At 43.5% G+C, this 13,286-nt stretch overlaps 1 protein-coding gene across 3 annotated transcripts in view; it reads right to left on the reverse strand.

Annotated features, from left to right (window-relative positions):
- Positions 1–13,286, reverse strand: part of LRP2 (LDL receptor related protein 2) — a 143,174-nt gene that overhangs the window by 42,136 nt on the left and 87,752 nt on the right. For all 3 annotated transcript variants that reach the window (XM_033166659.1, XM_033166648.1, XM_033166639.1), the window contains 7 exons: positions 12,756–12,959; positions 10,929–11,171; positions 7,541–7,666; positions 6,833–6,952; positions 5,806–5,937; positions 4,948–5,149; positions 640–935 (listed from right to left, as the gene is read on the reverse strand). In XM_033166659.1, the coding sequence (XP_033022550.1) occupies positions 640–935; positions 4,948–5,149; positions 5,806–5,937; positions 6,833–6,952; positions 7,541–7,666; positions 10,929–11,171; positions 12,756–12,959 (1,323 nt within the window). The remainder of the gene's footprint in view (positions 1–639; positions 936–4,947; positions 5,150–5,805; positions 5,938–6,832; positions 6,953–7,540; positions 7,667–10,928; positions 11,172–12,755; positions 12,960–13,286) is intronic.

The raw sequence follows: 13,286 nt of genomic DNA on the forward strand, positions 1-13,286 counted from the left end.
GGCTGCACAGAATGGTCATAGTTGGTTTCACAGAAAACAACAGTTTCTTATCCTCATCAGTCCTGGTGGACCAGTAATACGTAGATTCTGTCACCTTTGTCTTTAGGGAACCATAAGCAGAGCAAACTGCTTCCCAATCCTCCTTCAATAGGAGTTGCTTCTGCTGGCTCACCTAACCAAGCACTCCTGGGCATACGCTAAGATGAATCTGCTGTATGAATTTGCTCTTCTAAGAACACTGGGTTATTATATACAGTGGGTGTTAACTAAATGGTAAGATAAACCACACAATTTCTCAAGCTGAATGTGAACACTACAGTGGTACCTCGGGTTACACATGCTTCAGGTTACAGATTCCGCTAACCCAGAAATAGTACCTCGGGTTAAGAATTTAATTCGTTCTGGAGGTCCGTTCTTAACCTGAAACTGTTCTTAACCTGAGGTACCACTTTAGCTAATGGGGCCTCCCGCTGCCGCAGCACGATTTCTGTTCTCAACCTGAAGCAAACTTCTTAACCTGAGGTACTATTTCTGGGTTAGCGGAGTCTGTAACCTGAAGCGTCTGTAACCTGAAGCGCCTGTAACCCGAGGTACCACTGTATATAAAAATCGGCTCAGTCAAAAAGGTTCTATGCATACCACATCCTTTCTCATCACTGTTATCAGAGCAGTCATCCACTCGGTTACAGACTTTGACCAATTCAAGGCAGTTCCCATTGTCACACTTAAAATGATGGGGAGAACAGGTTGCCTCTGGCGTAGCGCAAAGGTGCTCCAGTTCATCTGATTCATCGCCACAGTCGTTGTCCCCGTCGCAGATATAGGCTTTGGAGATGCAACGGCCATTTTGACAGGTAAACTGATATTGTGTACAGGGCTGATAGATGCAACCCCTCTCGTCACTGCTGTCACCACAGTCATTACGTCGGTCACACCTGGAAAAGAAATCCAGTTCTGGTACGTTACGAAACAGATGGAAACTGCCAGCCAGGCAGAAAGGTAAGTTCTGGTTAATATGAACCAGGAAAAAAAATGCTAGTATACAACAGCTGAAGCTCTCATTTCTTCAACCATTGGAGAAGTCTACCTGTTGCAAGGGCTGATCTGCAATGTATCAGATTGTTCTTTGCTCACACTCCTCTAGAAAAATACCTCCTTGCATATCTTTCTCTGAATATTATCTATTTCTCTGTGGTAGCTGCCATTCCCTACCCCAACCCCACCCATAATGCCTCAAACTAACCCTAAGTCTTGGGCATTGTGGAGGAAACAAAATTGTGTCCAGGCTCCCAACAAGTTTGAATGTTAAAAATTGGAGGGGAGGAAAGAAGCTGTGCCACTGCTGGTGGTGACCCCCCATAATCCTTGAGAAACTGTTGAAGAATGTCTGCTTTCCCTGGAGAAATTCAGTATAACAGTATGTCCACATTATTCTCTCTGCCAACAAATAAGGCAGAGAATTTTGAGAGGTCTTTTGCACACTGCTCTGGTATGGTGAAATGGCTTGATCTGAAAATCGTGGCAGAAGGATTGCTCCTTATTCAAACAGACCCGAGAAACTATTCCATTGAAGAAGCTCCGCTTCAAAGGGATTGCATACAAAAAGATTTCAGGGGAAAGCTTCACAAATGTTTTGTTGATCATGATACGTGAAGACGCTGAACAGGATGGCAATAGGAGCACACAAAATTGCAGTACAGTGGTGCCTTGCTAGACGAAAATAATTCGTTCTGCGAGTATTTTCGTCTAGCGATTTTTTCGTCTGGCGAAGCACCAATGCAAATCGCGGTTTTTGCTAGACGGAAAAAAAAAAATCCGTCTTGCGAGGCAGCCCCATAGACTTTTTCGTCTTGCAGGGCAGCCTTCCGCTAGACGAATGCCTTCGTCTAGCGAGTTTTTCGTCTAGCGAGGCATTCGTCTAGCGGGGCACCACTATATATGCAGCTTCTGATCAGGCAAATTCTGGACGAGTATTCTGGTTGGGCTGGACAGGGAATTTCAGCACAGCAAGCAAATAGGCAGAGAAACTCCTCCATGGGCATATTTTTCCCTGTCTCACATGTGAGCATAGAACTCCACCTTCCACTGCTCTGGGTTCATTGTTATAGCATCAAACAATAGCGGTCTAGCATCACAGAATTTTGCCAGCATTCTAGCATAGGTTTAAGAAAGAGGAAAAGTTCATTAATATTATTATTAAATTATATACCTCCCTTCACCCAAAGATTACAGGGCAGTTTACAACACAACAACACATCTCTCACACAGACATGCACACACATTTAAAAGGCCTTAGACCAGAGTTTTCCAAACTTTTCAAGTTGGTGACACACTTTTTGGACACAATTCACGACACAGTAATTCAGTTTTGCATCGTTTCGTGACATAGTAATTCAGTTTTACTAGTAAACCAAACGTTAAACTAACTCCTTCCAGCCCCAGGAGCGCAGGGAGCATTCGTGTGACACACCTACACACTGCAGCCAGCACACTAATGTGACGTGACACACAGTTTGGAAAGCTCTGCCTTAGATTGTTTAACAGTCAAAGGCTTGGTTGTAAGAGGAACGTTTTCATCTGGCACCTAGAACAGTGTTTTTCAACCTTTTTTGGGCAAAGACACACTTGTTTCATGGAAAAAATCACGAGGCACACCACCATTAGAAAATGTTTAAAAAAATTAACTCTGGACTTCCGGCGGCGACGCCATCGCCGGGTGGTCGAAGGCTGCTTCGGGTCCGAAGCGCCTTGTCCATCCCGGGGGTTAGGAGCCGCGCTACCGCAGCGCGCGGCTCCGGTTGGGGTGCGGGAAGAGCGTCCCGCACCCTGGGCTCCCCGGCTGCGCCCGCGGAGGCTCCGAACCCTTCCCCTGCCCCCCTGTAAAGGGGGAGTGGGGGTGAAGGGACAACGGAGCCGGGCTTACGGGGATATGCCCCAACCGGGATGCAAATGCGGCGGCAAAGCCCGCGGTGAGCGTCTAAGTTCTACCTGTGAAGAATGGAGCTAAAGGAACCCGGTGGTCGTGAGTAAATAATCTTGGCAGAAATCGTGTTTTTGGAACGATCCGGGGGGAAGGAGAAAGGCAGCCTGCCTCCCTCCCTTCGAGCCTAAGAAATTAACCAATTGGAGGGATTGCTGCCACAGAACTGGTTATAAAGTATTTAAAATCGATACATGAGACTGGCAAACTTTTTTCTTGGGAAGCTAACTAGCGGAAAATATCTCTATTTAAAGTTGCGGTGTTTGCGCTCCAGCTTAGGAAAATGGCGACGAACAAAGAGACAGGAGAAGAAATATGATACCCACTTGCTCCTCCTCTGTCAGTATGCTGGGTTTCGTCCTTGAACTGGTATTGAACTCTGGACTAACAGATGAACAAAGGCTCACTGCCTTGAAGGTGGAACTACTTTACAGAAAAGTTAAAGTCTTGTGTGGGGGTCTGAAATGGAACCAACTGCCCACAGAGGAGGCTAACAAAACTTTTGACACTTTGGAAGAAAATCTTGTCAAAGAGCTGAGAGGATGGATGGAAAGATGGAAAGAAATGAGTGAGCTACTTCGGAGAAGAAATTCGCTTGTTGGGGGTGGCAGCCCCAAGGCGATGTCAAGATTTGCTATATCCAGTCCCCGAGGTGTGAGCTCGGGGGCCAGGGACAGAGAATTAAGGTATTTACAAGAAGAAAAGGAATGCTACAAAGAACCGGAGAAGCTGAGAGAGGGAGAGTTGGACACCTCGGAGCTCGTGGTAAGGAGAGCTTTGGACTATGCCTGGATCTGTGGACGTTTGGAGAGGGAAGATGCATGGAAGTTCAGTGTTGATGCCATCAGGAGAAGAAGAATGGACAGAGGGGGTGTGGGGTGATGTATTAAGCAAAATCTAAAAGTAATCTGTTATGGTACTTTGAAATTGGAGGGTGAACACTGTCAACAATAGTTTGTTTTATTATCTGTGTGAACATGAAAAGAGATATTTTAAGTTTTTATGTTATTAGCAGCAGTTCAAAGGACAGAAGAGATAGATGTGATGAGGATGATCTATGAGGATTTATGAGGATGTAGTATAAATAAAGTCGATTTAAGTGGTTTAAGTTTATAGATTAAGACGATTAAGATTAAGATGAAGATTAAGATGAATGTTCTTCTTTATATATATAATTAAGTTTAATTTTTTAAATGAAGAGGTTAAAAAGTAGATTATGGATATAAACTCGAAGGTGAAAAGGCAGGGGAAGTCAACTGTCAAGATTGGAAAAAGAAATTTTTTTTTTGAGATGTCTGATTAAGAAGGAAAATCATGGCAATTTTTGTATTAGATGTGTAATTGTATTTGTTTAGTATGTGTATAAATGTAGGTGTGGTTAAGGTTGTATGTGGTTATAAGTAAAAATGTCAATAAATTCTTATAAAAAAAAAAAATAAAAAAATTAACTCTGTGCCTATATTGACTATATATAAAGTAATTCTCTTGAATTTTTCAATTTTTCCCACGGCACACCAGGCAACATCTCGTGGCACACTAGTGTGCCGCGGAGCAGTGGTTGAAAAACACTGACCTAGAAGGTAGACATCATTTTTCACTAGATGCAAGCTTAATGGCAGGGCACTGGGGCTGAGTTAAGTGACCTGTATTTGGACCTGTATTTGCTGGGAAAGATGGAGGGCACAAGGAGAAGGGGACGACAGAGGATGAGATGGTTGGACAGTGTTCTCGAAGCGACTGGCATGAGTTTGGCCAAACTGCGGGAGGCAGTGGAGGATAGGCGTGCCTGGCGTGCTCTGGTCCATGGGGTCACGAAGAGTCGGACACGACTGAACGACTGAACAACAACAACAATTTGGTTACACGGTGAGCTCTAGGCTAAAATGGGACTTTTAAGTTCAGGCTGAGGTCCTTTACTATTAGCTGTACTTTCTTAGCCAAAACTGCCCAACCCATCATAAACAAACCTGTAAGCGTTACGTATGCATAGCCCATTGCTGCAAGCGAATTCATTGCCCATGCACGGTCTCCTTGTGCAGTTCTGGTGCTCATCGTAAGCATCGCTGCAGTCAGCATCACCATCACAGACCCAAGCCCTAGGGATGCACCTTCTTAGCGGGGGTGCATTGTTTGCACATGTGAACTCAGAGGCTGAGCAGCTGCGGTTTGCTGGGGGGGAAAGCACAATATTTCAGCAGCTGGTTTAAACTGTTAGAGATTTCAAATTGCCTACGTGCAGAAATTCAGCTGTCTATCTTCAAGCAATTACCAGTTGGCAGAAAGCCCAGATCTGCTCTCTCTCTAGACCCTTAGCAACGACCTGTGATTGGTCAATGAGTTCCTAAAGAGTGAGCTCTGTGTGAGAGCTTGTGGTGTTAGTGGTTAGTGTTAGTGTTAAGTTGGTGTGGTGTAAGTGGTCAGTGTAGAGAGAGAGACAGAGAGGAAAAATTTTATGTTTTGTTTCTTTTATTTGTAAAGTCTGTAAATAGTAACTTATGGATACTAGTTGCTGCAATAAATACTGTATATAGTTATCCAAGGAGTTGCTGAGTTCCTGCATTGTGCTGGACAGTTAATTACACAACAGCCAGAAGCATCCAGAAAAGTCTGCGGTTAACTCTGCTGTGTCCAGGAATACGTTATACTCCTGACACTAAATCTTAAGATAAACTTGCCCTATTAGTCATTTACACAAGTCCCTCAACACCTCTTTGACCTCCCGAAGTCTTCTGCAGCCCTGCGCTTGCCAAGAAAGATGTCTAGGGGTTAAAGAAGCAACATTACAATGTCATAACTGTAAAGCTTTATGTCCGATAGGTACTTACCACAATTGTGTCTTTGGTCCTCGTCGCTCATGTCACCGCAGTCATTATCACCATCGCAGATCCACGTTGCTGGTATGCATCTGCCATCGTCACATCTGAACTGTTCGCTTGAACAGCTCCGCACAGGGGAAACTGGGAAAAGAAGAACAGTGTTGCTCTGTTTGAATTATTCCTACTAGCACATTAGAAGTCATGTGACGGCCACATTCAGACGTAACGCTAACTATGGCAAAACTAAAACCTCAAAAGGTGTAAGTGATTGTTTTTCTCTTGGCCAACGCTAACTAACCTGTAGCCAACAGATGCATTAGGCGGCACAGGCAAAAGGAACTTGCGGCACTCCTACGTTGGAATGTGAATACACCAGCTGGGTTGTGCAAAGAGGCAGGTCTAAGTTTTGTATCCAGTACAGGCAACTCCCCATTTATGCACATTCAAGTCACGCGTGCCTGTGTGCGCACGCATCACCACAAATCTGGAAGTGGCGCTTGAAGGGACAGAAACGCGCCCCCCCCCAAATGTGCAAAAAATGGCACAAAAACAGCATCCAGCAATCTCACGAGCCTTTGCAAGTGCCTTTGCATGGACCTTTGAGGCCTTGGAGAGTTGGCATTTGAGCAAGAAGGTTTAGAGGGCATCTGGCAAGTGCTGCTGAGGTTCTTAAGGGTTTTGCAAAGGTTTCCAGATGGTTCAGAGGGGGTTTGCAGACTTTTTCAATGGTGTTCCCAATATACGTGATTTCACTTAAATGCACAGTGCCTCGGAACGCAACCCCCACGTAAATATGGAGTTGCCTCAAATGGTTGGCAGGGCCTGGGGGTAGATGGTGTTCCTCTCCATCTTCCCACTGCCTCTTAAAATGAGGGAGAGGGGCATGGTAGTGGGGGAGGGGCAGAGCAGCACTGTCTCGTTCTTTGGATTTGACTTGCCAACACCTGACAGTAAGACTGGCCAATCAATTAATTCATCTCGTTCTCTACTCAGGGCATACCTTTGCAAACAGCTCTGTTTTTAACTTCTCACTTACCACAAGAGGTGGGCTCATCTGAGCTGTCAGCGCAGTCTACTGCTTGATCGCAGTACCAATGAGCAGGAATGCAACGCCCAGAGGAGCAGCGGAACTCACTGCTACTGCAAGTCAGCGAAACTGCAAGGGTAAAGAAAAAACACAACTTAATTTTACATCAAATAAAAAAGATACAAATTTCAATACCCCATTCTGACCGACCTCCCTTTCTGCAGTTGCTTAAATTTATAGTATCTTCGCTGAATCTCCTAGTTTAAGCCTAATTATTAATTATCCCATATATATTAAAAACTGATTTTATCTCACTGCACATCTTTACGTTAATCTGACTAATGATTGTATTTGTTTACTTAAAAAAAAATCAATACATGATTTCCATTCTTAAGTTAAAGACTCTATCATCTTGTTTCCTTATTCTTCCAGTGAGTTTCGCCATTTCTACATATTCCAATAGTGTCCATGATGCTCTTATTTAAGGAGCTTCTGTCTTTTATTTAAATTCTAGAAGTTACAGAATATAGCCATCTCTCTCTCTCTCTCTCCTCCCCCCCACCCCCATACACACGTCAATTGTGTCTTTTGCAAGGCAATCCTAAAAAGCAAAAACAAAGAAGAGAAGCTACAAGAATGTTTGGCTTTTCACCAGAAATCAAGGCAGAGTCGAAGGAAATGGAGGAGGGTAATTGAGGGGGGGAACCATTAGCTTACCGCAGTGAGTTGGGCTCTCATCACTCATGTCTCCACAGTCATTATCTCCATCACAAAGATATGTTCGAGGAATGCATATGTTTGTGCTCTGACATTTTGTATAACCAGGTTGACAAGTACGGTCAGCTTTAAAGGGCAAAAAATAAAATAAAAAAATTAAAGAGTTTTCTTATTTCTTAAAAAAAATAACACGCTTCTGTTTTTCAAAAAGTAATTGCACACAGCCCTATTAGCGTTGTTCTGGGATGAAATTTCAAAAGGTACCCTTATGCATCTAGTAATCAATTCCAGATATGCCTAATACGCCTTCTCCAAGACTGAGCTTATATATTCACTCTGAGGACAGTAGTTTAACTATCTCATGCTCAATCTCATTATCTGTATGTTCAAAATAACTATTTTATCCATTGATATATGCTCATTCTTTAAATCAGGTATACATTCTATTGAACCATGATTGCAACTTTTTCCTGCCTCTGCTTTCTGCATTCATTTAGGAGAATTATCCAAAATATGGTAAAAAGCACTTTTCAAACTGCATATCCATGGAGCAGATTTCTATTTGTTAAGGCAGAATAGACATGTTGTGCCTCATATCATGAGAGACAGAAACTAACTCACATGGCATATTTAGTCATAGCTGGACAACTATAAGTGAATCTAGCAACAATTGTCTTCCGTCTATATTATTTGTATGGAACGGTTACATTTTTTCATATATATATTTTAAAAACACCGCAATCCTTTCTAAATTATTTGCCAAATTTAGCTATGGATTTTCAATGCAAGTATTTAAAACGGTTGTGTGAGTAGTAAAGGCTTGAGTCAGTTTTCCCTTGTATGTGTGAATCTGTTCTTCTAAGGACATTCTGTCTTCCTAAAGAGCATCTGCCTCTTGATTCAAAACATATATTCTTCCATCAGCTACAGCCAACTGCTCCAAAGAAATGTCTCTGAACAACCAAGCAACAATTGGGACACCTGCTTCATGTTAATCCAGCATCACAACAAAGCCCCCGGTTTAGCATTTAGTATTAAGACCTGCTTATCCTGCAACTCACCAAGTCGCAAACAACCAACCTCCCAGCAATGTATCATGGCCGAAGGCATGCAGCAATAAAAGGCTTAGAGAGCCCCTTCAGGACTGGTAAACACTGCACATTTCGGGTTGAAAGTTTGAAGGGTCTATCTAGACTGCAATCCTAGGCATCATTTGCAAAGTTCATGCATGGAATGTAGCAGGATTTCCTTCTGACTGAATGGGCACACTATTGCAATGCACCTGAGACACAGCTGCTAGCAGGGGGTGGGCTTCATGACAAGGGCCTTATTCACCTTTCTCCTATCAGTCCACTGATCTCTAGGTTCCAAGAAAATTGGCTTATGCCACCGTAGCTACCAAGGCACTATTTGTTTCTCTGGCAAACGAGACAGTGTAATCTCCTGTTCCTTGACAGTTCCACCTCCACTAGTAGAATTGTTATTGAAAATATGTGTCAAAGGTTTCACTGATGAAAACTCTCTCTGCTGGTCTTGCAATATAGGTAGAGAAAGGAAGACCGGAGACCCCTCTCCAGTACCACAAAACTCATTCTCTGATCATTTCAGTCCTATGCACAAGCTGTACAGCCAACCAAAGATGGTGACATGGCCATTGCATGCACAATGAGCATCACTGGCTATTGCTCCATCAGCAAGCAACCAGAGGCGGAAGACATGAGGAAAACCCACATCTTAAGCACTTGGTCTAAAAAAGCTATGGGGCTAGGTACTGCTGTGGTTAGCAGTGGATATATTAATCATTTCCATGGAGGAAATGCCAACATTCCCCTTAATTTCAAAGAACTAACAAACTGGGGTGGTTATAAAATATGCACCAATGATACGCTATATAATTTCAGTCTGGTACACATTATCCTTAACTGGCCCGGTTCACATGTCACATTAAACTAGCCTATTTTAAAACATGGTTCGATTTGAACGAGCAGTGTTGGTGCACACTTCTCTAAAGCTCTTACAATTGCTCCCTCCCCACTCCTGCCGTGCCCTGAAGGAAGCACACCAGTGGCTGGCTTTACATTACAACTCTCAAACAAACCCACAGCTGGGAAGCCAAGGTGATCCACTGCAACTGGATATTCAGAGCCACGCTGCTTCCAACCTCCATTGTCTGAGGTGAGAATGTCTCTGGATAGCAGTAGCTGGGAATCAGAAGTTGAGAGGGCGCTCTTGCTCTCAGCTCCTTCTTACAAGTTTCCCAAAGGCTGGTCGCTGGACTAGATTACCATTGGCAGGGCTCTCCTTATGTTCTTAAAGTTTGTTCTTGATTTCCCTGCCATGGTTTGTCTTAGGAAACAAACCACAGTCACTGGTTCACAAATAACATGAAACCAGCCCCTCATTTGTTTGTTCTCTGGCCCAGCAGCAAGAACAGAAAAGGAAGCAGTTTAGGATCATATATGCTTATTTTTCATTCATACAAATCCAAATCAAACCAATTCCCCCTCCCTTCCTGCCCCGAGAATTGCACAACAAATGGCACCATGGAATATTGATTCAAGTCCTTGCCATAATGTTCCATGGTGGCAAATGCAATAAATCAGTCATGTTGATATATGCAATAAAGGAAACCCAGTCTTCGCTAAAACTGCCTTCCCCTTTTTTACCTCTGCTCACCCTCACCTGAGCCATCAAATCAAATGCTTGTTCGCCTTAAATCAATGTTTAAAAAAAGTATGGTTCAGCCACTGCGATGTGAGAACCAGCTCACTTTATATATTATTCTAACATTTCTCAGGTGCCAACAGACAATCAAACGGCAGCCATTCAGTTTCTCAATGTTCCTTGTAGATTAGACACAGTGGTCTAGTTTCCACAAAACACTACTTCAAACTATGGCTTAGTGAGAACAAGCAAGCTTGCAAATACCCAGGAGAAAATCATGACTAATTCACTCTTCCCTCAGCCCTGCTGCTGCCATATTGCCAGAGTGAAACTATGGTTTGGCTTGGCATTAAGTGCGAACCTGAGCTCATGGTTTGTCCTGCTCCTAAAAACCCATGAGTTGTAACCAAGGTTTGTTCTTGTTTTACAGCTCAACGGTTTGCAGAAGACAGATCCCAGGTTTGCATAGCAGCAGGAGGACCAGCAGAAAAGGGAAGCTGTGCCATGATTCTCTCACTGGGTACCTATTGCTCATTCTTGCTATGTCACAGCCTGGTTTAGTGTTACATGCGAATGAAAAAATACCAGACAGTTTTTGCAAAGTGCTTTCTTCTCTTCTACAGAATATTTATTGATTTATTTATTTATTTAAAAAGACGTTTCTTCTTCTGTAGCCTAACGAGTGAGATCCTAAAGGACAATACATAGTTTGTAATCAACTTACGGCAGTTTCTCTCATCTGACGTGCCATTATCATAACAGTTGTTTACACCATTGCAGACGTATTCAAGAGATATACACCTTCCATTACTGCAAGTAAATTCTGTGTGGGAGTCACAAGTTCGGAACAAGCAGCCCACCTCATCACTGTTGTCTCCACAGTCATTGTAGTGATCACAGCGATAAGCGTAGGGTACACACCGCCCATTGCCGCAGGTGAAAGCTGTTGGCTGACAGGTATGAAAAGCTGAAGGGAGAGAGGAGGCGACAAAGCAATGTCACTGACAGAAGAGAACCCGAAGGCCTTGACAAACACATCAAAGAAATACATACACACACACAAACAGCACTCGGTTTGTTTTACCTGCCAGGGCAAACACGGCTGCAAAACGGACTGCATGTAAAATAAAATACACACCTTGAATCAGTCAGATATAGAAGGCAATTTGTTTCTTTTTTGTTTCTAGATGAATGATAAATTTCCAGACATTTCAAACCCCTGCGAACCCCTTTTTGCCCTGAATGAAAATATAATGAGCCAGAGAGAAGTTCAAATGGAAGGGCATGGAGGGAGAGAGAGAGTAGATTGGAGTCCTGTAGCTAAGACACCAGGGGTGCAAACTTGAATGAAATATGGGGAGCGAGCAAGACCCACCCCAACAATCAATCACATGACACTGTGCACCCACACCATTTGAATGCCCATCAACTTGGGGGGTAAAAAGGTAAAGGGACCCCTGACCATCAGGTCCAGTCGTGTCCGACTCTGGGGTTGCGGCGCTCATCTCGCTTTATAGGCCAAGGGAGCCGGCGTTTGTCTGCAGACAGCTTCCGGGTCATGTGGCCAGCATGACAAAGCCGCTTCTGGCGAACCAGAGCAGCGCATGGAAACACCGTTTACCTTCCCGCTGGAGCGGTCCCTATTTATCTACTTGCACTTTGATGTGCTTTCGAACTGCTAGGTGGGCAGGAGCTGGGACCGAGCAACGGGAGCTCACCCCGTGGCAGGGATTCGAACCGCCGACCTTCTGATCAGCAGCCCTAGACTCTGTGGTTTAACCCACAGCGCCACCTGGGTCCCTTCAACTTGGGGGGAGGGGCGCTCAAATATTTTATTTGGGGCTCCTAGGTAAGACACTGCCCTAAAGTTACAAGGCCGCATTGCCATTAAAAAATCAATGGAAAACACAACTTTTATTTCACTTTGTGGATCTACTCCCAATTCTATAACTTGAGTGTTAGGAGAAAGGGGTTTTCAGATGCACCCTCCCCCTGCCTTTTTTCTCCCTCCTTGCTTGCTCAGCATGGAGAACCGTCCTACCAGGATGGATTTATGCACCCAATGGATTTCATAGAGTGGAGTGGTGGCTTAAGAGTACTAACTTTGCAAAATCTTTGAGGAAGAAACAGTCTTAAGAAATGTTTAATTGTTAGTGAATTATTTAAGGACATCTTCTACTCCAAAGAGCTTCTCATCCCCAAGTCTCACACGTGTAGACTTTTTCTCAGTTGGGCAGATACTTCCCAGCTCGTCTGGAAATCAGTTATTTTTCTCTACAATGTTCAAATTGAACAAGGTAATTGTAATTTCAACACTGCTGTCATGTCCTTCATAGTAACCAAAGGAGAGTTTTAATTGTTCATTTTTACACTAAAAAAATACATTCTGAATGAGATCAGCTCTTGTACAAAGCCCTGTTCACAAGCCCAATGGTTCTCTGACCAAACGCATATTGGTTATGTCTCGAACTTTTTCCAAAATGTTTCCACCTCCCACACCAAAATCAACAGCAACTGGGTGAGAGCTTGATTCGATTATTGAAGTGCTTACCACACACACTTTCCAGTTCGTCACTGCCATCCCCACAGTCATTATCGTTGTCACACTTCCAGCGTTCTGAGATGCACCGGCCATTCAGACAGGTGAAGAGCCCTTCTCCACACCTGGTGCCATTGTCCACAATACAATGCTTGTTGTTATTGGCTAAATACCAGTGTCCTTCAGAAGGGCACTGACACTCGGCCCCAGTTGGACCTGTATTTAATTACAACAAGAAAAGGATAACAGGCCAACATCTCTACATAAGACTTTCCCCAGAATGTTAGTTTACGCACACACAAAAAAGTAGTTCAAGTTACAGGTAGGTAGCCGTGTTGGTCTGCCATAGTCAAAACAAAATTAAATTAAAAATTAAATTTTAAAAAATAATTTTAAAAATAATTTTAAAAAATCACTCCTTGCCTTTTCCTATTAGACCAATTGCAATCGTTAACAGTCGTCAACAGGTTTTCCACACCTATCAGCCAATCACCCATTCCCACCACCCTTCTGAGTAATACCCCTCCCCACTCTCTCACTATA

The sequence above is a fragment of the Lacerta agilis genome, chromosome 1 (genome assembly GCF_009819535.1).
Source record: "Lacerta agilis isolate rLacAgi1 chromosome 1, rLacAgi1.pri, whole genome shotgun sequence".
Taxonomy (NCBI): Eukaryota; Metazoa; Chordata; class Lepidosauria; order Squamata; family Lacertidae; genus Lacerta; species Lacerta agilis.